Source organism: Podarcis pityusensis, assembly GCF_964106645.2.
Source record: "Podarcis pityusensis genome assembly, chromosome: 2".
NCBI lineage: Eukaryota > Metazoa > Chordata > Lepidosauria > Squamata > Lacertidae > Podarcis > Podarcis pityusensis.
Genome location: NC_138029.1, coordinates 109,733,129 through 109,757,944, shown reverse-complemented (window position 1 = coordinate 109,757,944; position 24,816 = coordinate 109,733,129). Strand labels below are relative to the sequence as shown.

General features: G+C 46.0%; 1 protein-coding gene and 1 long non-coding RNA gene across 4 annotated transcripts; both read left to right on the top strand.

The window, feature by feature from the left end:
- Positions 1-7,263: 7,263 nt before the first annotated feature.
- Positions 7,264-9,336, top strand: LOC308470167. Its single transcript, XR_013982211.1, has 3 exons — positions 7,264-7,475; positions 8,418-8,558; positions 9,145-9,336. It is a non-coding gene; the product is annotated as an uncharacterized lncRNA (long non-coding RNA).
- A 2,079-nt stretch (positions 9,337-11,415) lies between these two features.
- LOC308470135 (uncharacterized protein) lies at positions 11,416-24,531 on the top strand. Of its 3 annotated transcripts, XM_080993425.1 has the most exons (4): positions 11,416-11,453; positions 22,021-22,156; positions 23,475-23,615; positions 24,335-24,531. In XM_080993425.1, the coding sequence occupies exons 2-4, from the start codon at positions 22,090-22,092 to the stop codon at positions 24,469-24,471; spliced, it is 345 nt and encodes a 114-aa protein (XP_080849551.1). In that variant the 5' UTR covers positions 11,416-11,453; positions 22,021-22,089; the 3' UTR covers positions 24,472-24,531. The 3 variants fall into 3 exon arrangements, 1 of the variants encoding a protein (XP_080849551.1); XR_013982185.1 differs by lacking the exons at positions 11,416-11,453; positions 22,021-22,156; positions 23,475-23,615 and adding exons at positions 13,981-14,163; positions 19,086-19,226; XR_013982186.1 differs by lacking the exons at positions 11,416-11,453; positions 22,021-22,156; positions 23,475-23,615; positions 24,335-24,531 and adding exons at positions 13,981-14,163; positions 19,086-19,226; positions 19,942-20,124.
- The last annotated feature ends 285 nt before the right edge of the window (positions 24,532-24,816 follow it).

Genomic DNA, 24,816 nt, shown 5'->3' with positions numbered 1-24,816 from the left:
GTATGATTACCGGGATTTCAAAGGCGGGATTGACGTCTGGGGAAATTTCTGAAAGGCGGTGCTTTGACCTGGATCTTAGAAAAGTCAACATTTAATTGTGAACGACTTGACTACAATATAATCACAATGGATTATTACTTATCCAGAGAGCTCCAGTCACAGTAATCTGGAGAAAGGGTGCTAAGTTAAAAGTATCTGTTTTTCACATAGTTCTGCAACTTTTGTCTAAGAAATCATGGCTTTTCAAAGAGTGGTGGACAATTGCCATCCTTCCCAAACGCTTTCTGTTTCCTGACTAGCAATGCAAAACTCAAAGTGGATCTTTTAAAGGTCTAACAGCCAATTTCCACGCTTTACCTTGCTGCACGTTTTGTGATCTTAAATCTCTGCTGGGGCTCTCTCACCAAATGCTACTTGCCCCAAATCTGAATTTAGGCACCTGTGGAATTCTCCTTTTATTCTTTGACTAAATTACTGAAAGCCAACAGTCTCTGCTCCATTCATCCTCATTCAGGACAGTCAGATCTGAATAATAATAATAATAATTATTATTATTATTATTATTTATATCCCGCCCTCCCCAGCTGAAGCCAGGCTCAGGGCGGCTAACAACAATAAAACAGTACAAAAGTACAGCATAAACAACACTCTAAAATCATTCATTATAAAATTAATTAATTCAAGCCACTGGCAACCATTGGGCCAGAGCTCCGCGAAGATTGCCGAGGGAGGGAGTCAGGCTGTGCCCTGGCCAAAGGCCTGGTGGAACAGCTCTGTCTTGCAGGCCCTGCGGAAAGATGTCAAGTCCCGCAGGGCCCTGGTCTCTTGTGACAGAGTGTTGCACCAGATTGGAGCCACAGCCGAAAAAGCCCTGGCTCTAGTTGAGGCCAGCCTAACTTCTCTGTGGCCTGGGACCTTCAATATGTTTTTATTTGAAGGCCGTAAGTTTCTCTGTGGGGCATACCAGGAGAGGCGGTCCCGTAGGTACGAGGGTCCTAGGCCGTATAGGGCTTTAAAGGTTAAAACCAGCACCTTAAACCTGATCCTGTACTGCACCGGGAGCCAGTGCAGCTGGTATAGCACCGGGTGAATGTGATCTCGCAGCGAAGACCTCGTAAGGAGTCTCGCTGCAGCATTCTGCACCCGCTGGAGTTTCTGGGTCAGTCTCAAGGGCAGCCCCACGTAGAGCGAGTTACAATAATCCAGTCTGGAGGTGACCGTCGCGTGGATCACAGCCTCAGGTGAAGTCATCGCCTCAGGTGAGTCTGCAAATTGATCAAAAAGAGCTAGTGAGAAATATACTTCCTGGAATCTTTGTCCCATGGGACTGTTACGGAAAAGGAGCAATGCGGCAGCGAGCTGCAGCTGACTGGAAAGCAAAACATGATGGGAATGTTTGGGACTGTACCGTGAGAACAAAGGGGCAGTCTATTCACTGTGCTGAGCACCGGATTTAGCTCAGAGTGAAATTTGACCTGTACAGGAAGTACAGGAGGTGGGGTTTGTCTCTCTGCTGTTGGAGTTTGAAGAGTGCAGACGCGTTTCTCTGTAATGCTGCAAAGACAGAAATAAAGGCATGTAAATACATTTCTGTCTATCTCTTTCCCCTCCCTGGGGGGAGCAGGGAGCAGGGAAGAGTGGTGTGTCCTTCTCACGCTGAGGAGGATCGCCGATCACGACCTAGCCTGTATCCTGCCGGGTAACGCAGACAGGGAGGTCAACAAGGAGATCAAGCCGGGTGCCTGGAGAGTGGCCAGTTTCTATGATAAGGCTTGAAAATCATAACAGGGACATCACGAGGATCTAGTGAAGCAACAACCCTGGATCTCAGCTAGTGAGTAAGTAGCCTGCTGAAATGCAGTCTGAGAAGGACAGAAACAACAGTAAGAATGGTGGCAGGAGCTGAGCTGGGCATAGGTGCAGAGCTGGGTCTTGCCACAGGAGGGGGAGAGGAGAAAGCTGATATCAGAAAGAAGAGTCTCTTTAAGCTGGCACCGTGCATCTAGAAGAAAGCTTAATTGCATTGAAACAGGAGTAGGCTGAGAGACACCCTGGGATGAAGAGACAGGAGTAGGCTAAGATGCAGTCTGAGATGCAGGAAGAGCCCCAGACGTAAACTTCCTTGAAGTCTCAGGTGAGCCCTCTAACCCAGCAAAAGCCTCATATCAGCAAGCCAGCTCTGCTGCTCTGGATGAGGTCACTGGGGTATCGCAAGCACTTAGCAATGTTAAAATTAAAAGCTGTTTGTAACTCTTTGTTCTGGGCCTCAGAGGCCAATCAGCTTCTGAACTTGCCTGCCCTGGTGCACCATGCTCCTGTTTTGGTTCGCGTGGCCCACTCAACCAAGAAATGTGGAGCTGGGCAGAGAACCCATTAAAAGGAACAGGCATGCCTCCACCAAAGATAGCATCAGAGGACCACTGAGGTCTGGGACATTCTGTAGAGCATCCAGCTAAACTCACGTCCCATTAGCATTTGTTAAACAATCAGGACATGATGCACTTAACGGCTCAAGGAACTACCACCCACATCTCTGCTGCTCTTCAGAGCCAGCCCAGAGCCCTCTTGTACCTTGAAGCCCATTAGAATGGGGCGAGCAGCCAAGAAGGCCCCTCTCGGCCTTATATAATGTCTGTATTGAGCCTCAGACGGAGAGACGTGTTGCTCAACAGAGAAAGAGCTGCCCCTTCTACTTACTGCCAGGAAGCCTAGTCTGCTGTCTCCAAGCTTTCAGCCTTCAAAACAACCTCAACGTACCAAAAGTCTTTCCCATGGGGCAGGGCTTTTTCCTTGCTAACATTACGCTACGCTTAGCTCACGCCTGGCCGCTTGGAGTCTGTGCTTTGCTCTGCCTCAGTTGTGGAGGTAAGTCCCACCTGCAGAACATAAAATAAGGCAGACCACCAGTAAGCATGTGCTGTATGTCCTTGGAGAAGAACATTTATTCCTGCCAGCAGCACTCTGACAGAAGCATCTTCTGTCCTTGTAATCCCTGCAGAGTCCCAACTTTGGGTAGTTTTCTGCTGGAATGACATTATGTTGGGTGGTGGGTATTATTTACTTGTTTAATAAATAGTCTCCTACAATTTCAATTTGTAAAAAAACAAACAAAAAACCCAACTTCCAAGCAGTTTATTGTATTCATAGCACAATCTCCACCCACATCCCTGCAAAAACACAGTTCACTGGCTAAGTATTCTGCAGAAAGCATTCGATAATTGTCTGCCTGTTTCCGGCAGTGGAAAATGGCTGATCCCACACGATCGGACCTCAGCCGTTCCGATAATTCAGGGCTGATATGGGGGTAATTAGCCCTGGCAGCCACCCCAGGGCAGGGGAGGACTGTCTCGACGACCCGCGGTCTGCCCCAGATTGCCGATGTGGCAGACGGCAGGGGCACTGGGTCACGGAGCAAGGGACGGCTGACACTCCTGCGACGCCACCCCATAGCCGGATGCATCTGTTTGGGAAAATATAAAGATTTGGAAAACAAACAGACACACTCTGAATTGAAGAAGCTGGGAAAAACCTGCAGTATGTACAGTCTCTGGTACAAAAGATCAAACTTCAAAGAGATCCTCATCATGACTTTTGGAGGGGCTTGGTATGTAAAAAACATTATTTTATCCTTAACATCAACAATCCATAATGCATGCCAAGCCTCATTAAGAACTTAAATTGCTCTTCAAAAAGTGAGTTCAGATGGACTTTCATATATAATTGGGATCTACTCGCAGCCGCTTCTCTTCTAAGACCGGAAATGGCTGTTAAAGATGAAAACAAAGGACAAAGGACAAAATGGCTTCTACCCACCACGTCTTTATGGAATATCTGAAATACTTTCCTGATTAAGAGAAACAGGAGCTAACTGATGGTTGATTATAAAGACTGGAAACAATATTACATATACAACTGTTTGCAAAAAGATGTTTTTTTGATTACGAGCGGGAGAGGGGGCTAAATGGATGTCTGGCAGCCCCCTTCTAGGGCCTGGAGCGGGGACTGGGAGGATTCCATTTTAAAAAAAAAGATATTTATTAAAATTTTCAAAATGTTACAAAAAGAAAAAACAAAGAAAGTAGCAACAGAAGAAAATACACAGAGTCCCCTTCCTACCGTGTAAAAAAGAAGAAAAAAGAAAATTCCAAAAATTAAAAAAAAACAAAAAGTGGCAAAATTACAAAAATCCCAAGCTTTAAAAAAAAACATTTAAAAAAGCAAATTCATTATTTTCAGACCCTTGACTGTCATTACCTTCTTTCTCAGACCTCCTCCTCCTCCCTTCCTTTGTATCCTAGTTATTAATTATCCCAGCAAATCTTTTCCTTTCCATGTTTCATAAAATTCTATCATTACAAAACCCTAGACTATTTTAATCCTATCTTTCTATAATAAAATAAACCTTAAAATTTAAAACTTAAGTCTTAACCTTACCAGCTTCTTATAATCATAATATTCTTTCATAATTCTTTAAGCATCTTTGCTAAAGCCAGGTAATTTCTTCCAACATTTTTCTATCATTCATCAGCTTTATAAAACATTCTAATAATGAAAAAAAGAAAGAAAGGTATAAACAAGTCCAATCTTTATCCAACGCCCCTTCCTCCTGGTTCCGGGATTTGTCAGTCCTTGTTCCCATCAGTCTAACCCGGTAACCTTATGTCCGAGGCCCTCAAGTCAATTCCATGGCCCTTCCATGGCCCTAAATTTGTAGTTGTAATTTCCCTTATCTCCTGCTCGTGGTAACTCCAGCTTAACAATGTCTCCTGCTCATGGTAGCTCCAACTTGACAATGTTTTTAGCTCTTCTCGACAGATCAGACCCTTTTCCGTATTCATCGCTGCATTCCATGTAGTATTTAAAAGCATGCTTCAAGGGCCCTCCAAAATTGAGAGCCCCCACATTCCCAAACATTTTGCAGCCCATTACCATATTTGAAGAGTCCAGACATCCCAACATAGGGGGGTCGATCCAGCCCCCCATTTCCAAACCACGCCAAACTTTTCCTTTCCAAATCTGGCTTTTTCCAAATTCATTTGACCATTCCGAAAGATCATACTCCTGTTGGGTCTGTTCTGTCAAAACACACTCCTGATTTAATGCCACAAACTCCTGTTCTGTCAAAACACACTCCTGGTTTGAATCCTGAGTGGGCTCCACATATTTTCCCACTGTCTGGTCAAAACATTCCACTGCCTGTTTAAGATTTCTAGTCGAAATGACTACCTGTATCCAGTTCACCTTTTCGTGTAATTCTTCCAGTAGAGCATTTGTTTTGTAAAAAGCAGACACCAAGGCTTCTGGATACATTGTCCTGCAAGGTCAAATACTTTCCCACGGTTATTCTGTAACAGCTGTCAGTTCCCTGAAGTTAGTTACAGTTTCACAAGCTCCCCCTAGGGGGAAGACTTATGTTTATTCTTGCTACAGAGTTTCCTTTTTTTAAGATGCTTTAGATACTTTGTCCATATATATTCCTTTAAAATGCGAAAGGGGACAGTGGAATCGCAAGGTTTCTCTTCTTTTAGCTATCTGTCAAAAAGCGATTGTCTTGATGAACTTCCACGTCAGTCCTGACACCCCGCTCCAGGATCAGGACGGAGGAAAGTTACTTCCTTTTAAAGTCACTTCAAATAGTCCAGAAAAAGATTCACAATTTAAAATGTTGAAATCCAATCTTTTAAAGACGATTTTCTGAGCTCTAGCATAAATTGCCTTTGCTTTATTCTATTTACAAAAGAACGAAAGGGTGACTTCCTGTTTAGCCCTTCCCGCTCCGTACCAAATGCAATAAATTTTTTTATAGTCCGATTCTGTCCTTCTCACAAATCTTTGTTTCATATCCAATTGTTCAAGTTCTAAGTACTCACGGGTGCTTATTTTAGAGTCCAAATTGTCCCAGGAAAAAAGGCAGCGCTCTCCAGCAACAGCTATGCGGCTTCGCTCCACGGAAATAGCGATTGACTCACAGCACCACGCCACTTCCCCCTCCTCACTTCGGAGCCCGTTGGTGGGTTCCTTAGCGGATTGGGGGGGCGCTAAAGGTGCCCGCCAAGTTCCACGGTCACAGGCTTCATCCGCCTGTGATTTTAAAAGGGTCCCCGCTTCGCCGTAGCAGAGAAGACCCTGTTTACCGCGGAGGACTGGGAGGATTCCAAAGGCCAATTGCTAACTGTCTGATATATGGCTACATTGCAAACAGTCTGTTTAAGATAAATCAACAAGGAAGTTACAGAAGGAAATTTCTCTCTGTTTCTTTGATAACACCTGGACGGGAAAGATTAACGATCTGGGAGCTGCCAAAATAACAACTCTCAAAGAGCTAGACAGAACTTTGAAATTGGATGCAATTAAATGAAGTGGTGCAATGAAAAAACAGCTGAAGGAGTACAACATACGGACAAATCTGCACTCCATGGGGGGGGAAGTATCTGTTTTCTGACATGAATGAGGATCGTAGAACCAGAGTCAAAATGTGGAGGGGGGAAATCGGACATGGAATTATGAATAACATTGAGGATGATGAGAGGCAGGACTATGATGTTGAATGCGCTTCGAAATTCAGACCGTGGGAAGTCAAAACAAAATTATTACAATTTGGAAGACAATTGGACCGTTTTTTTTTTTTTTTTTTATTGGATTTGATTTGATACGTTAATTGGATGTCTTTATTGGAAAATTAATAAACGCTTAAAAAAAAGATAATTCTCTCTGTGGCTTAATGTATCAGCTGCAGGCAGCACTCCTATGAACACGCCTTTAGAGTTTAATGTGTGCAATCCAGTGGAAGCTGCAGCCTCTGCTCCTTCTAAGACAGATGCCCTGTCTCCTTCTGTGGACTCTCTACTGTTAACACTTACTGAAGCTGCCATTCCAGCTGCTGCTGCCTGCCACCTGCTACTCACAGGAGGCTCAATGAAGGACCCTTTCTCCAAGATACCTTCAATGCTGGAGCTGTCCTGACAGTTAGATACCTGTTATGGGGATGTGGTTGTAGGCAGCCTTAGACGCAGCCAAAACTCATTGAAAGGAACAAGCATGCCTCCACAAAAGATAGCATCAGATGGCCCCAGAGGTCTGGGACATTCTGTAGTGCATCCATCAGAACCCATGAGGATTTGTCCTTAACAGCTGAAGGAACCACAACCTCTGCTGCTCTCCAGAGCAACCCCAACTTATTGCCAGAGACTTCATGTACCTTTCAAGGCCATTAAAATAGGGTGAGGAGCCAAGAAGGCCTCTCTTGGCCTTATATAATGACTGTTTTTAGCTTGGCTCCACAGACAGAGAGTTCAATAAAGACGGAGCTCTTCTTCCTTCTTATTACCAGGAAGCCTAGCCTGCTGTCTCCAAGTTTTCAGCCTTCAAAACAGTCTTTCTAATTGGACAGGGCTTTTTCCTTGCTAACATGAAGCCACGCTTGGCTCACGTCTGGCTGCTTGAAGTCTGTGTTTTGCTCTGCCTCAGCTGTGGAGGTAAGTCCCACCTGCCAATGGAAAAACATGGTAGGCCACCAGTTCAAATGTGCTGTATGTCCAGCACCTATCTTCCTAAGAACTGGCGAACCCGTAAGCTTTTTTCTTTTTAGCTCTGGCACCTACTTGGGGATAATGATTGAAAGTCTAACTTTGGAAATAACGCAGACCTGGAGAAAGCTTTAGATGCTATTAAGTAACAGATAAATACAGGCATCATCACCCATCATGCTTTGGTCAATGTCAGGGTATTGGCAGAGATGATTTCCACAAATCCCACTATGCCTCCTGTCCTTGTTATCCCTGCACAGTCCCAACTTCGGATAGTTTTTCAGTGGAATGATGCTCTGTTGCCATTCTAATGAAGTTGCTGTAGGGTTGCCATATGTCGGTGTCCGGGTGGAAATCGCTAAAAAATAGCAACCCATGTTGGCAGTATCGTTTTTGGGGATTTCCCTTTAAAATAGCTCCAAAACTTCATTCTTAGCTTTTTTAAGGTTTTTCTTTCCAATTTTGCCCAAAAAGGTCAACGGCTTTGGCCAAAAGAAAATAATAATAATAAAAGATCGACATCTTTTGTGTTCGGATTTTCACTTTTTGAAATATGGCAACTCTAAGCTGCTGCTTGGCACCTGCCACTCTCAGGAGGCTCACTAGAGGACCCTTTCTGCAAAGTCTCTACAATGCTGGATCTGGCTGCACCCTCAGATGCCTGTTATGGGGATGTGGCAGAGGGGAGGGTCCTCCTGGTTGAAGGCAGCCTGAGACGCAGCCAATCACATTCTGCGGAACTCCGTGGGGCTCAATTTACACCTTCTCTAAGAACCCCCAATGTCCTTTTTAGACTCAGGGCATCTCAGAATTTTTCGTTTTTGAAGGAAACAACGAGTTTGGTGACTTAGACTTTCTTTCTTTTGGTGACTTTCTTTCTTCTTTTAACAGCAAATGCCTTAAAATGCAGTGTGTGCACTTCAGGAGGTCCAGAAGAACCGTGTCTGCCACATCCCCCCAAAATACAGACATGCTCTGATGATCCACGTACAGGATACCCTGCAGCCTGCGTCTTGTACACAATCTCAGCAAGTGAGCGATCCTTCTCGTCTTTCTCTCCCCCTTATTTTCAGTGCATTTCCATGGGTGGGTGGTGGGCATGGCTAGTACAACTGGGTGCAGAGGAGGCCGGGGATCTTGCAACTTCAATAGTACAAGAACGAGAGAAGCACCTTGTTCCAATGGAAGCTCTAAGCTACACTAATGCAATCTCTATACGAAACCTGATTGCAAGCACTCAGGAACATGACGGAACGTATCCCCCTGAAAATTCTCTGAAGCAACAATACCTGCAGGCAGTGAGAGAAACATGAATTTTCTAAGTTTACTTTTAATTCTTGAGGTATCTCAAGTCAGGGGCCAGGTTTGGTGCTCTGGCCAGTGGCATCCCAACTGCAATGCTTCACCTAATACAAGGGAAGAGTTGCCATTCATTCTTGAGGATAAGCAGGGGGCTGGGTGCTATACCTGGCAACAGTGGTGGCCAAAAACCTGCCTTTCAGCACAGACCTCTATTTCCCCAGCTGTCTCTGATGCAAAGAGTGCATCCTTCCATTTCCGTCAGGCATCTTTCACTACTTGTTAACAGTAACCCAGATACTTTTCTTTCTCTTCCCAGCGTTTTCCGGTACTACAAAGGTGATGCGCTACTACAAAAAATGTGGCTACTATACAAAAGCGTGTGGAACTCGAAAAGTCGATAAGGATTTACCGCAAGAGTATGAGCTCAAGTGCTGTAAAGACAGAGACCACTGCCTTTGAAAGCAGTCTAAGGAAGATGCTGTACTAAAAGAACTCCTATGTAAACAAATGGCTGTGCAATTTGTGTTACGTTGCTGTCTGGGGATGTCTATGTGAGTGTGTTCTGTGTGTGCCCAGTGGCGTGCATGGGTGCAGGGTCTTAGCAGGTGAGTGGGTGGGCATCACAGGTGAGCTGGGATGTCAACAAGGTTCCCCCTGGCCGTATGCCATGGCTGCATTGAGCCTGGTTCTTCAAACCAAGTGACATCTTCCTTACTCAAAGTTCAGCTACTATGACTACTTATAGCCTGGTATTTTCTGCCTAGGAACAAGTGGGCAGGACCACCTCACCACAACAATCCTTTTGCAGAGAGCTGATTAGCCAGAGAACGGGAGATTGACTGAAAAATATTCAGGATTCTCTCTCCATTGAAATTCAGTACTGGAGGTTGGGGAAAATAGAAAGAGTGTAGTTTGGGAATCTAGTGGAAACTTAAGAATAAGTAGTAGTAGACCAGCCTCCCCTGAACTTAGGTTTTTCATCTGGAGAGAGGACTGCTTTCCGTTCATATCTTTCTGGTGAATGAGTGATTGGAAAAAAATTCTGCTGTGACGGAGGCCAAGCAAGAGGCTTCGAAAATCATTTCTTCAATTCATTGTAAAGTGGCTTTTTACTGAAGATTCTGGGTGAAGTCATTTTGAGGGGAAAAGGTTCCATTTAATTAGTCCAACTTACCACCCTTGGGAGCTTCTGAGGCTGTACAGAAAGGACCGTACAGAAATCCACTCAGTGGCTTCAGGGTCAGTAGCTGTGTGACCTCCCAGCCCATTCACCCGGTAGTGCTGGTGAAATATGCCCTTTAGGTCCTCGAGTAAAATATACCCTTCTGTATCCAATCCTTTTAAAGTAAAAACTGATCTTTGGTCCAGGTCTGATGGTCCCTAGTCAGCTGATGTTTCGTGTGATGCAACAATCACATATGCCTGACTGCAGCTTCCTGGTGGGGAACACATACTGCATCCTTCCCCATAAGATAGCATCAGGGGCCCAGGGAGGCCTAGGACTATGAAACAACCATGTGAGTAGCACATATGGGCCTGGCTGAAGCTTCCTGGCGGTGAACAAGTAATCCCTACATGTAAGAGGCTCGCTGAAGTCTGGGACACTCTGTACTGCATCCGGCTGGTTCCTCAGCTCTAGCCCATTTGGATTTGTCCAAACAAGCAGTATATTATGCACCTAAAAAGCTCCTTGTGCCTTTCGAGCCTAGCAGAGACAGGTGCCCTGAGGAACAAAGAAGATGCCTCTGAGCCTTATATAATGAAAGTCTTGTTAATTGAAAGGAATACACTTCCTTCCCATGTAAGACAGCATCATTTGGAAGATGAGCTCTAGGACATTCTGTACAGCATTTGGCATCTCCAGTTGGGTCAGTCCCAGCTCCGACCAACCTTGCAGTCCAAAAGTACGCCAGTGCAAGTAGATAAATAAGTACCGCTGTGGCGGAAAGGGACATTGCATTACCGTGCACTCTGGCTTCAGTTCCTGCTGGCCACATGACCCAGAAAGCTGTCTGTGGACAAATGCCGGCTCCCTCGGCCTGAAAGCGAGATGAGCGCCTCAACCCCATAGTTGCCTTCGACTGGACTTTACCATCCAGGGGTCCTTTACCTTTTTACTGGGGTATCACAAGCGCTTAGGATTGTTAAAATTAAAAGATGTGTGTTCTGGGCCTCAGAGCGAAATCAGCTACTGAACTTGCCTACCCTGATGCACCATGCTCCTGTTTTGGTTTGTGTGGCTCAGTCAACCAAGAAATGTGGAGCTGGGTAGAGAACCCACTGAAAGGAACGGGCATGCCTCCGCCAAAGATAGCATCAGAGAACCACTGAGGTCTGGGACATTCTGTAGAGCATCCAGCTAAACTCACATCCCATTAACATTTGTTAAACAATCAGGACATGATGCACTTAACGGCTCAAGGAACTACCACCCACATCTCTGCTGCTCTTCAGAGCCAGCCCAGAGTCCTCTTGTACGTTTAAGCCCACTAGAATGGGGTGAGCAGCCAAGAAGGCCCCTCTCGGCCTTATATAATGACTGTCTTGAGCCTGGCCCCTCCGACTGAGGGACATGTTGCTCAACAGAGAAAGAGCTGCCCCTTCTACTTACTGCCAGGAAGCCTAGTCTGCTGTCTCCAAGCAATCACTCCAAGCTATCATTTCTTCATTTCATTGTAAAATGTCTTTTTCCTGAGGATTCTGGGTGAAGCCTTTTTGAGGGGAAAAGGTTCCATTTAATTAGTCCAACTTACCACCCTTGGGAGCATCTGAGGACCGCAGAGAAATCCACTCAGTGGCTTCACGGTCAGTAGCTGTGTGGCCTCCCAGCCCATTCACCCGGTAGCGCTGGTGAAATATGTCCTTTAGGTCCTCAAGTAAAATATACCTTTCTGTATCCAAACCTTTGAATGTAAAATCTGGTCTTTGATCCAGGTCTAATGGTGCCTAGTCAGCTGAAGTTTCGTGTAATGCAACAATCATGTATGCCTGGCTGCAGCTTCCTAGTGGGGAACACATACTGCAATCCTTCCCCATAAATAGCATCAGGGGCCCAGGGAGGCCTAGGACTATGAAACAACCATGTGAGTAGCACATATGGGCCTGGCTGAAGCTTCCTGGTGGTGAACAAGTAGTCATGCTGGCCACATGACCCGGAAAGCTGTCTGTGGACAATCACCGGCTCCCTTGGCCTGAAAGTGAGATGAGTGCCTCAACCACAAAGTTGTCTATGACTGGACCTAACCGTCTGGGGGTCCTTTACCTTTTACCTTTTTACTGGGATATCACAAGCACTTGTTGTTGTTTAGTCATTTACTCGTGTCCGACTCTTCGTGACCCCATGGACCAGAGCACGCCAGGCACTCCTGTCTTCCACTGCCTCCCGCAGTTTGGTCACACTCATGCTGGTAGCTTCAAGAACACTGTCCAACCATCTCGTCCTCTGTCGTCCCCTTCTCCTTGTGCCCTCCATCTTTCCTAACATCAGGGTCTTTTCCAGGGAGTCTTCTATTCTCATGAGGTGGCCAAAGTAGCTTCAGACCATATTTTGCGCTCGCCTCTTTCACCCTCATTAAAAGGTTCTTTAATTCCTCCTCAATTTCTGCCATCAAGGTTGTGTCATCTGCATATCTGAGGTTGTTGATATTTCTTCCGGCGATCTTAATTCCGGCTTGGGATTCATCCAGCCTAGCCTTTCGCATGATGAATTCTGCATATAAGTTAAATAAGCAGGGAGACAATATACAGCCTTGCCATACTCCTTTCCCAATTTTGAACCAATTAGTTGTTCCATATCCAGTTTTAACTGTAGCTTCTTGTCCCACATAGAGATTTCTCAGAAGACAGATGAGGTGATCAGGCACTCCCACTTCTTTAAGAACTTGCCATAGTTTGCTGTGGTCGACACAGTCAAAGGCTTTTGCATAGTTAATGAAGCAGAAGTAGATGTCTTTCTGGAACTCTCTAGCTTTCTCCATAATCCAGGGCATGTTTGCAATTTGGTCTCTGGTTCCTCTGCCCCTTCGAAATCCAGCTTGCACTTCTGGGAGTTCTCGGTCCACATACTGCTTAAGCCTGCCTTGTAGAATTTTAAGCATAACCTTGCTAGCGTGTGAAATGAGTGCAATTGTGCGGTAGTTGGAGCATTCTTTGGCACTGCCCTTCTTTGGGATTGGGATGTAGACTGATCTTCTCCAATCCTCTGGCCACTGCTGAGTTTTCCAAACTTGCTGGCATATTGAGTGTAGCACCTTAACAGCATCATCGTTTAAAATTTTAAATAGTTCAGCTGGAATGTCATCACTTCCACTGGCCTTGTTATTAGCAGTGCTTTCTAAGGCCCATTTGACTTCACTCTCCAGGATGTCTGGCTCAAGGTCAGCAACCACACTACCTGGGGTGTACGAGACATCCTTATCTTTCTGGTATAATTCCTCTGTGTATTCTTGCCACCTCTTCTTGATGTCTTCTGCTTCTGTTAGGTCCTTTCCACTTTTGTCTTTTATTATGGTAATCTTTGTCCGAAATGTTCCTTTCATATCTCCAATTTTCTTGAACAGATCTCTGGTTTTTCCCATTCTATTGTTTTCCTCTATTTCTTTGCATTGCTCGTGTAAGAAGGCCTTCTTGTCTCTCCTTTCTATTTTTTGGAAATCTGCATTCAATTTCCTGTATCTTTCACTATCTCCCTCGCAAGCACTTAGGATTGTTAAAATTAATGCTGTATGTTCTGGGCCTCAGAGCCCAATCAGCTTCTGAACTTGCCTGCCCTGGTGCACCATGCTCCTCTTTTGGTTTGCGTGGCTCAGTCAACCAAGAAATGTGGAGCTGGGCAGAGAACCCATTGAAAGGAACAGGCATGCCTCCACAAAAGATAGCATCAGAGGACCACTGAGGTCTGGGACATTCTGTAGAGCATCCAGCTGAACCCACATCCCACTAACATTTGTTAAACAATCAGGACATGATGCACTTAACGGCTCAAGGAACCACCACCCACATCTCTGCTGCTCTTCAGAGCCAGCCCAGAGTCCTCTTGTACGTTTAAGCCCACTAGAATGGGGTGAGCAGCCAAGAAGGCCCCTCTCGGCGTTATATAATGTCTGTATTGAGCCTCAGACGGAGAGACGTGTTGCTCAACAGAGACAGAGCTGCCCCTTCTACTTACTGCCAGGAAGCCTAGTCTGCTGTCTCCAAGTTTTCAGCCTTCAAAGCAGCCTCAACGTACCAAAAGTCTTTCCCATGGGGCAGGGCTTTTTCCTTGCTAACATGAAGCCACGCTTAGCTCACGCCTGGCCGCTTGGAGTCTGTGTTTTGCTCTGCCTCAGCTGTGGAGGTAAGTCCCACCTGCCAATGGAAAAACATGGTAGGCCACCAGTTCAAATGTGCCGTATGTCCACCACCTATCTTCCTAAGAACTGGTGAACCCGTAAGCTTTTTCCTTTCTCTTTTTAGCTCTGGCACCTATTTGGGGATAATGAGCGAAATGCTAAGTTTGGAAATAGCGCAGACCTGGAGAAAGGTTTAGATGCTATTAAGTGCCAGATCTATACAGGCATCATCACCCACTGTGCTTGGGTCAGGGTATTGTTGTTGTTTAGTCGTGCCCGTCTCTTCGTGACCCCATGGACCAGAGCACGCCAGGCACTCCTGTCTTCCACTGCCTCCCGCAGTTTGGTCACACTCATGCTGGTAGCTTCGAGAACATTGTCCAACCATCTCGTCCTCAGTCGTACCCTTCTCCTTGTGCCCTCCATCTTTCCCAACATCAGGGGCTTTTCCAGGGAATCTTCTCTTCTCATGAGGTGGCCAAAGTACTGGAGTCTCAGCTTCAGGCTCTGTCCTTCCAGTGACCACTCAGGGCTGATTTCCTTAAGAATGGATACGTTTGATCTTCTTGCAGTCCATGGGACTCTCAAGAGTCTCCTCCAGCACCATAATTCAAAGGCATCAATTTTTCGGTGATCAGCCTTCTTTATGGTCCAGCTCTCACTTCCATACATCACTACTGGGGAAACCATGGCTTTAACTATACGGACCTTTGTTGGCAAGGTGATGTCTCTGCTTTTTAAGATACTGCCTAGGTTTGCCATTGCCTTTCTCCCAAGGAGCAAGCATCTTTTATTTTCGTGACTACTGTCACCATCTGCAGTGATCATGGAGCCCAAAAAAGTAAAATCTCTCAGTGCCTCCATTTCTTCCCCTTCTATTTGCCAGGAGGTGATGGCCCCAGTGGCCATGATCTTCATTTTTTTGATGTTGAGCTTCAGACCATATTTTGCGCTTTCCTCATTCACCCTCATTAAAAGGTTCTTTAATTCCTCCTCACTTTCTGCCATCAAGATTGTGTCATTTGCATATCTGAGGTTGTTGATATTGCTTCCGGGAATCTTAATTCCAGCTTGGGATTCATCCAGCCTAGCCTTTCGCATGATGAATTCTGCATATAAGTTAAATAAGCAGGGAGACAATATACAGCCTTGCCGTACTCCTTTCCCAATTTTGAACCAATCAGTTGTTCCATATCCAGTTCTAACTGTAGCTTCTTCTGCCACATAGAGATTTCTCAGGAGACAGATGAGGTGATCAGGCACTCCCATTTCTTTAAGAACTTGCCATAGTTTGCTGTGGTCGACACAGTCAAAGGCTTTTGCATAGTTAATGAAGCAGAAGTAGATGTCTTTCTGGAACTCTCTAGCTTTCTCCATAATCCAGGGCATGTTTGCAATTTGGTCTCTGGTTCCTCTGCCCCTTCGAAATCCAGCTTGCACTTCTGGGAGTTCTCGGTCTACATACTGCTTAAGCCTGCCTTGTAGAATTTTAAGCATAACCTTGCTAGCGTGTGAAATGAGTGCAATTGTGCGGTAGTTGGAGCATTCTTTGGCACTGCCCTTCTTTGGGATTGGGATGTAGACTGATCTTCTCCAATCCTCTGGCCACTGCTGAGTTTTCCAAACTTGCTGGCATATTGAGTGTAGCACCTTAACAGCATCATCGTTTAAAATTTTAAATAGTTCAGCTGGAATATCATCACTTCCACTGGCCTTGTTATTAGCAGTGCTTTCTAAGGCCTATTTGACTTCACTCTCCAGGATGTCTGGCTCAAGGTCAGCAACCACACTACCCGGGGTGTACGAGCCATCCATTTCTTTCTGGTATAGTTCCTCTGTGTATTCTTGCCACCTCTTCTTGATGTCTTCTGCTTCTGTTAGTTCCTTTCCACTTTTGTCTTTTATTATGGTAATCTTTGTACGAAATGTTCCTTTCATATCTCCAATTTTCTTGAACAGATCTCTGGTTTTTCCCATTCTATTGTTTTCCTCTATTTCTTTGCATTGCTCGTTTAAGAAGGCCTTCTTGTCTCTCCTTGCTATTCTTTGGAAATCTGCATTCAATTTCCGGTATCTTTCACTATCTCCCTCGCATTTTGCTTCCCTTCTCTCCCTCACTATTTGTAAGGCCTCGTTGGACAGCCACTTTGCTTTCTTGCATTTCCTTTTTGTTGGGATGGTTTTAGTTGCTGCCTCCTGTATAATGTTACGAGCCTGCATCCATAGTTCTTCAGGCACTCTGTCCACCAAATCTAAATCCTTAAACCTGTTTCTCACTTCCACTGTGTATTCATAGGGGATTTGACTTAGATTGTATCTTAGCGGCCCAGTGGTTTTTCCTACTTTCTTCAGTTTAAGCTTGAATTTTGCTATAAGAAGCTGATGATCTGAGCCACAGTCAGCTCCAGGTCTTGTTTTTGCTGACTGTATAGAGCTTCTCCATCTTTGGCTGCAGAGAATATAATCAATCTGATTTCGATGCTGCTCATCTAGTGATGTCCATGTGTAGAGTCATCTCTTGTGTTGTTGGAAAAGCGTTTTTGTGATGACCAGCTTGTTCTCTTGGCAGAACTCTATTAGCCTTTGCCCTGCTTCGTTTTGAACTCCAAGGCCAAACTTGCCAGTTGTTCCTTTTATCTCTTGACTCCCTACTTTAGCATTCCAATCCCCTATAATGAGAAGAACATCCTTCTTTGGTGTCATTTCTATAAGGTGTTGTAAGTCTTCATAGAATTGGTCAATTTCAATTTCTTCAGCACCAGTGGTTGGTGCATAAACTTGGATTACTGTGATGTTAAAAGGTCTGCCTTGGAATCGTGTCGAGATCATTCTATCATTTTTGAGATTGCATCCCAGTACAGCTTTCGCCACTCTTTTGTTGACGATGAGGGCCACTCCATTTCTTTTACGGGATTCTTGCCCACAGTAGTAGATATGATGGTCATCCGAACTGAATTCGCCCATTCCCGTCCATTTTAGTTCACTGATGCCCAGGATGTCAATATTTATTCTTGCCATCTCATTTTTGACCACATCCAACTTACCAAGGTTCATGGTTCTTACATTCCAGGTTCCTATGCAATATTTTTCTTTACAGCATTGGATTTTCCTTTTGCTTCCAGGCATATCCGCAACTGAGCGTCCTTTCAACTTTGGCCCAGCCGCTTCATCAGCTCTGGATCTACTTGCACTTGTCCTCCGCTCTTCCTCAGTAGCATGTTGGACGCCTTCTGACCTGAGGGGCTCATCTTCCAGCGTCATAACTTTTATATGCCTGTTGCCTATGTCCATGGAGTTTTCTTGGCAGGGATACTGGAGTGGCTTGCCGGTTCCTGCTCCAGGTGGATCACGTTTGGTCAAAACTCTCCACTATGACCTGTCCATCTTGGGTGGCCCTGCACGGTATAGCTCATAGCTTCTCTGAGTTATTCAAGCCCCTTCGCCACGGCAAGGCAGTGATCCATGAAGGGGTCAGGGTATTGGCAGAGATGATTTCCACAGATCCCGCTATGTCTCCTGTCCTTGTAATCCCTGCACGGTCCTAACTTCAGGAAGGGGAATGATGCTCTAATGCACAGGGCAGGGGGGCTTATTTCAACTTTATTTATTTACTTATTAAAACATTTGATTTTAAAAAATCAAAGTAGTTTGCAACAGTCATAAGTGCAGCCTTTCCCCTCTGCATGCAGTTCACCAACTAGCTTTGAAAAAATGTTTAATTGTCTGCATAAACTTGACAGCTTACAATAGCAGCTGCAGGCAGTGCTCCTCCTATCATAGCTGCAGTCACACACACACACACACACACATACACACACCCCGTTGGTGCAAACTCTCTAGTGTTCACATCTGTTGATGTTGCCTATCTGGCTGTTTTAGGGTTGCCATATGTCGGAAGCAGTGTCCAAGCAGAAATTACTAAAAATGTTCGTGGAAATCCGGACATATGGCAACCCATGTCAGCATCATTGTATTGGGAAAGTTCCCTTAAAAATAGCTCAAAAACCTCTTTATTCTTTTTTTTTTAAAAAAAAACCCTCTTTATTCTTTTCTCTCTTTGTTGCAATTATGTCCCAAAAATCAACAACCCTGGCTAATAAGGAGAAGAAGAATAAAAGCTCTACAACTTTAGTGTCTAGATTTTTACTTTTTGAAATATGGCAACTCTAAGCTGCTGCTTGGCACCTGCCACTCTCAGGAGGCTCACTAGAGGACCCTTTCTGCAAAGTCTCTACAATGCTGGATCTGGCTGCACCCTCAGATGCCTGTTATGGGGATGTGGCAGAGGGGAGGGTGCTCCTGGTTCTAGGCACAGCCAATCACGTTCTGCGGAACTCTGTGGGGATCAATTTACACCTTCTGTAAAAACCGCCTGTTGGGATACTGCCAGGGAGACAAAGTCCATCATGGCCCCACAAGTCGTCCCCGAACGTCCATCGATCTCCCGTAGACACGCAGTATCAGCAATTAGCGACACGAGCTCCAGAAATAGCTTGCCACATTCCAGAGCTAATGCACGATCTATCAGCAGATAATGCACAGCGAAAGATGCACTCAGGAGAGCATTATTTACAAGTTTATTCAGCGTTGATCAGAACAAAGAAAACATGACTGCCTGCTTCATGTTTCAGACACAGAGAGAGAAACGAAAGCATAGACACAACAGAAACATCCTGTGAACAGGAAATACGCAGACTCTGTGACTCACAAAGCCTGCTCCCTTTAAAGGTGGAACGGAAATATCCTAACACCACCAATGTCCTTTTTAGACTCTGGGCATCTCAGCATTTTTCTTCTTTGAAGGAAACAACGAGTTTGGTGACTTAGAAGCTCAGGAAGGGACAAGGCATGTAAACAGAAAAGCATGCCTTACAGCAGGTGCCTCCCTCCCTCCCTCCCTCCCTCCCTCCCTTTCTTCTTTTAACAGCAAATACCTTAATCTGTAGCCTGTGCAGTTCAGAGGGTCCAGGACAGCCGTGTATACAAGCTGCCCCATATGAAGAGAAATGCGCTGATGATCCACATTCCGGACACCCTGCAGCCTGCGTCTTGTACAGAATCACTTCAAGTGAGTGGTCCTTCTTGTCTTTCTCTCCCCCTTATTGTCAGTGCATTTCCATGAGTGGCTGATGGGGCATGGCTAGTACGACTGGGTGCAGAGGAGGCCGGGGATCTTGCAACTTCAGTAGTACAAGTAGTACAATGGAAGCTTAGAGCTTCCATTGGGATGAGGTCCTTCTCTCATTGTTCAAGCACCTCGTTCCAATGGAGCTCTAAGCTATCCTAATGCAGCCTCCATACGAAACCTGATTGCAAGCCTTCAGTCACATGACGGTACATATCCCCCTGGAAATATCTGAAGCAACAATACCTGCAGGCAGTGAGAGAAGCATGAATTTTCTAAGTTCACTTTTGATTCTCCAGTCAAACTCTAGCATGTCAAGGTACAGATGGGGTCCTGGATAAGTCCATGTGATGCAGTCCACCTGGCTGAGGTATCTCAAGTCAGGGTCCAGGTTGGGCCCTCTGGCCAATGGCGTCCCAATTGCAGTTCTTCTCCTAATGCCAGGGAAGAGTTGCCATTCATTCTTGAGGATAAGCAGGGGTGCTGGGTGCTATACCTGGCAACAGTGGTAGCAAAAACCTGCCCTTCAGCACAGACCCCCATTTCCTCAGCTGTCACTGATGGGGACCTAGGAAGGGGTGGATCCTGACATTATCATCAAGCATCTTTCACCAGTTACTAACAGTAACCCAGATACTTTTCTTTCTCTTCCCATCAGAAACTGGACGTGTGTTGCGCTACTACAAAAAATGTGGCTTCTATACCAGCGACTGCAAAACTCGAAAATTCTACGATGACGTACCGGAAGTGCATGAGCTCCACTGCTGTAACGACAGAGACCACTGCCTTTGAACGCCGTCTAAGGAGGATGATGTATTAAAAGAACTCCTATGTGAACAAATGGCTGTGCAATTTGTGTTACGTTGCTGTCTGGGGATGTCTATGTGAGTGGTCTCTCTGTGTGCCCAGCGGCGTGCGTGGGTGCAGCTTCCTGGTGGGGAACACATACTGCAATCCTTCCACATAAGATAGCATCAGGGGCCCAGGGAGGCCTAGGACTATGAAACAACCATGTGAGTAGAACATATGGGCCTGGCTGAAGCTTCCTGGCGGTGAACAAGTAATCCCTACATGTAAGAGGGTCGCTGAATTCTGGGACACTCTGTACTGCATCCGGCTGGTTCCTCAGCTTCAGCCCATTTGGATTTGTCCAAACAAGCAGTATATTATGCACCTAAAAAGCTCCTTGGGCCTTTCGAGCCTAGCAGAGACAGGTGCCCTGAGGAACAAAGAAGATGCCTCTGAGCTTTATATAATGAAAGTCTTGGTAAGTTAAAGGAATACACTTCCTTCCCATGTAAGACAGCATCATTTGGAAGCTGAGCTCTAGGACATTGTAGGGACGCGGGTGGCGCTGTGGGTAAAACCTCAGCGCCTAGGACTTGCCGATCGCATGGTCGGCGGTTCGAATCCCCGCGGCGGGGTGAGTTCCCGTCATTCGGTCCCAGCTCCTGCCCACCTAGCAGTTCAAAAGCACCCTTAAGTGCAAGTAGATAAATAGGTACCGCTTTATAGCAGGAAGGTAAACGGCGTTTCCGTATGCGGCTCAGATGCTGGTTCACCAGAGCAGCTTTGTCACGCTGGCCACGTGACCCGGAAGTGTCTGCTGACAGTGCTGGCTCCCGGACTCTAGAGTGAGATGAGCGCACAACCCTAGAGTCTGTCAAGACTGGCCCGTACGGGCAGGGGCACCTTTACCTTTACCTCTAGGACATTCAGAATCTTGAGTTGGGTCAGTCCCAGCTCCTGCCAACCTAGCAGTTTGAAAGCGCACCAATGCAAGCAGATAAATAGGTACCACTGTGGGGGGAAGGTACATTGGTACCTCGGATTAAGAACTTATTTCTTTCTGGAGGTCCGTACTTAACCTGAAACTGTTCTTAACCTGAGGTACCACTTTAGCTAATGGGGCCTCCCGCTGCCGTTGCGCTGCCGCCGCACAAATTTTGTTCTCATCCTGAAGCAAATTTCTTAACCCAAGGTACTATTTCTGGGATAGCGGAGTCTGTAACCTGAAGCGTCTGTAACCTGAGGTATCACTGTACATGGTGTTTCCGTGTGCTCTGGCTTTTGTCGTGTTGTTCTGTTGCTCCAGAAGCGGTTTAGTCATGCTGGCCACATGACCTGGAAAGCTGTCTGTGGTCAAACGCCGGCTCCCTCGGCCTGAGAGTGAGATGAGTGCCTCAACCCCATAGTTGTCTTTGACTGGACTTATCCGTCCACGGGTCCTTTACCTTTTACCTTTTTACTGGCGTATCACAAGCACTTAGGATTGTTAAAATTAAAAGCTGTATGTTCTGGGCCTCAGAGCCCAATCAGCTTCTGAACTTGCCTGCCCTGGTGCATCATGCTCCTCTTTTGGTTTGCGTGGCTCAGTCAACCAGGAAATGTGGAGCTGGGCAGAGAACCCATTCAAAGGAACGGGCATGCCTCCACAAAAGATAGCATCAGAGGACCACTGAGGTATGGAACATTCTGTAGAGCATCCAGCTGAACACACATCCCATTAGGATCTGTTAAACAATCAGGACATAATGCACTTAATGGCTCAAGGAACCACCACCCACATCTCTGCTGCTCTTCAGAGCCACCCCAGAGCCCTCTTGTACCTTGAAGCCCATTAGAATGGGTTTAGCAGCCAAGAAGGCCCCTCTCGGCCTTATATAATGACAGTATTGAGCCTCAGACGGAGAGAAGTATTTGAGCTCTTCCTCCTTCTTATTACCAGGAAGCCTAGTCCTCTGTCTCCAAGCAATCACTCTTCAAAACAGTCTTTCTAATCGGACAGGGCTTTTTCCTTGCTAACATGAAGCCACGCTTGGCTCAGGTCTGGCTGCTTGGAGTCTGTTTTTTGCTCTGCCTCAACTGTGGAGGTAAGTCCCACCTGCCAATGGAAAAACATGGTAGGCCACCAGTTCAAATGTGCTGTATGTCCACCACCTATCTTCCTAAGAACTGGCAAACCCATAAGCTATTTTCTTTCTCTTTTTAACTCTGGCACCTATTTGGGGATAATGATTGAAAGTCTAACTTTGGAAATAATGCAGACCTGGAGAAAAGTTTTGATACTATTAAGTGCCAGATCTATACAGGCATCATCACCCACCGTGCTTGGGTCAGGGTGTTGGCAGAGATGATTTCCACAGTTCCCACTATGTCTCCTGTCCTTGTAATCCCTGCACGGTCCCAACTTCAGAAAGTTTTTCAGGGGAATGATGCTCTATTGCACAGGGCAGGGGGGGAGGCTTATTTTAACTTTATTTATTTACTTATTAAAATATTTGATTTTAAAAAACATAGTAATTTGCAATAGTCATAAGTGCAGCCTTTCCCCTCCCCAAGCAGTTCAACAACTAGTTTTGAAAAAATGTTTAATTGTCTGCATAAACCTGGCAGCTTAAAATGGGAGCTGTAGGCAGTGCTCCCTCTAACATAGCTGCAGTGACACACACACACACACACACACACACACACACACTCGTTGGTGCAAACTCTCTGGTGTTCACATCTGTTGATGTTACCCATCCGGCTGTTGTAGGGTTGCCATACGTCGGAAGCAGTGTCCAAGCAGAAATCACTAAAAATGTTCGTGGAAATCCGGACATATGGCAACCCATGTCAGCATTATCATATTGGGAAATTTCCCTTAAAAATAGCTCAAAAACCTCTTTATTCTTTTCTCTCTTTTTTGCAATTATGTCCCAAAAATCAACAACCCTGGCTAATAAGGAGAAGAAGAATAAAAGCTCTACAACTTTGGTGTCTAGATTTTTACTTTTTGAAATATGGCAACTCTAAGCTGCTGCTTGGCACCTGCCACTCTCAGGAGGCTCACTAGAGCACCCTTTCTGCAAAGTCTCTACAATGCTGGATCTGGCTGCACCCTCAGATGCCTGTTATGGGGATGTGGCAGAGGGGAGGGTGCTCCTGGTTGTAGGCAGCCTGAGACGCAGCCAATCACGTTCTGCGGAACTCCGTGGGGATCAATTTACACCTTCTGTAAGAACCCCCAATGTCCTTTTTAGACTCAGGGCATCTCAGCATTTTTCTTCTTTGAAGGAAACAACGAGTTTGGTGACTTAGAAGCTCAGGAAGGGACAAGACATGTAAACAAAGAAGCATGCCTTACAGCAGGTGCCTCCCTCCCTCCCTCCCTCCCTTCCTTCCTTCCTTCCTTTCTTCTTTTAACAGCAAATGCCTTAATCTGTAGCCTGTGCAGTTCAGAGGGTGAAGGACAGCCATGTGTACCAGCTGTCCCAGATGAAGGGGAATGCGTTGATGATCCACATTCCGGACACCCTGCAGCCTGCGTCTTGTACAGAATCAATTCAAGTGAGTGGTCCTTCTTGTCTTTCTCTCCTCGTCCCCCTTATTTTCAGTGCATTTCCATGAGTGGCTGATGGGGCATGGCTAGTATGACTGGGTGCAGAGGAGGCCGGGGATCTTGCAACTTCAGTAGTACAAGTAGTACAATGGAAGCTTAGAGCTTCCGTTGGGATGAGGTCCTTCCCTGGTTGTTCAAGCACCTCGTTCCAATGGAGCTCTAAGCTATCCTAACGCAGCCTCCATACGAAACCTGATTGCAAGCCTTCAGTCACATGACGGTACATATCCCCCTGGAAATTCTCTGAAGCAACAATACCTGCAGGCAGTGAGAGAAGCATGAATTTTCTAAGTTCACTTTTGATTCTCCAGTCAAACTCAAGCATGTCAAGGTACAGATGGGATCCTGGCTAAGTCCATGTGATGCAGCCCACCTGGCTGAGGTATCTCAAGTAAGGGGCCAGGTTGGGCCCTCTGGCCAGTGGCATCCTAATTGCAGTGCTTCTCCTAATGCCAGGGAAGAGTTTCCATTCATTCTTGAGGATAAGCAGGGGTGCTGGGTGCTATACCTGGCAACCGTGGTAGCAAAAACCTGCCCTTCAGCACAGACCCCCATTTCCCCAGCTGTCACTGATAGGGACCTAGCAAGGGGTGGATCCTGACATTATCACCAAGCATCTTTCACCAGTTACTAACAGTAACCCAGATACTTTTCTTTCTCTTCCCAGTGGTAACTAAACATGTCTTGCGCTACTACAAAAAATGCGGCTACTATACCAGCGACTGCAAAACTCGAAAAGTCTACGATGACGTACAGCAAGTGCACGAGCTCTACTGCTGTAACGACAGAGACCACTGCCTTTGAATGCAGTCTAAGGAGGATGGTGTATTAAAAGAACTCCTATGTGAACAAACGGCTGTGCAATTTGTGTTAGGTTGTGTTGCTGTTTGGGGATGTCTATGTGAGTGGGCTCTGTGTGTGCCGAGTAGCGTGCATGGGTGCAGGGTCTCAGCAGGTGAGTGGGTGGGCATCTCAGGTGAGCTGGGTTGTCAACAAGGTTTCCCCTGGCTGTATGCCATGGCTGCATTGAGCCTGGTTCTTCAAACCAAGTGACATCTTCCTTACTCGAGGTTCAGCTACTATGACTACTTATTGCCTGGTATTTTCTGCCTAGCAACAAGTGGGTGGGACCACCTCACCACAACAATC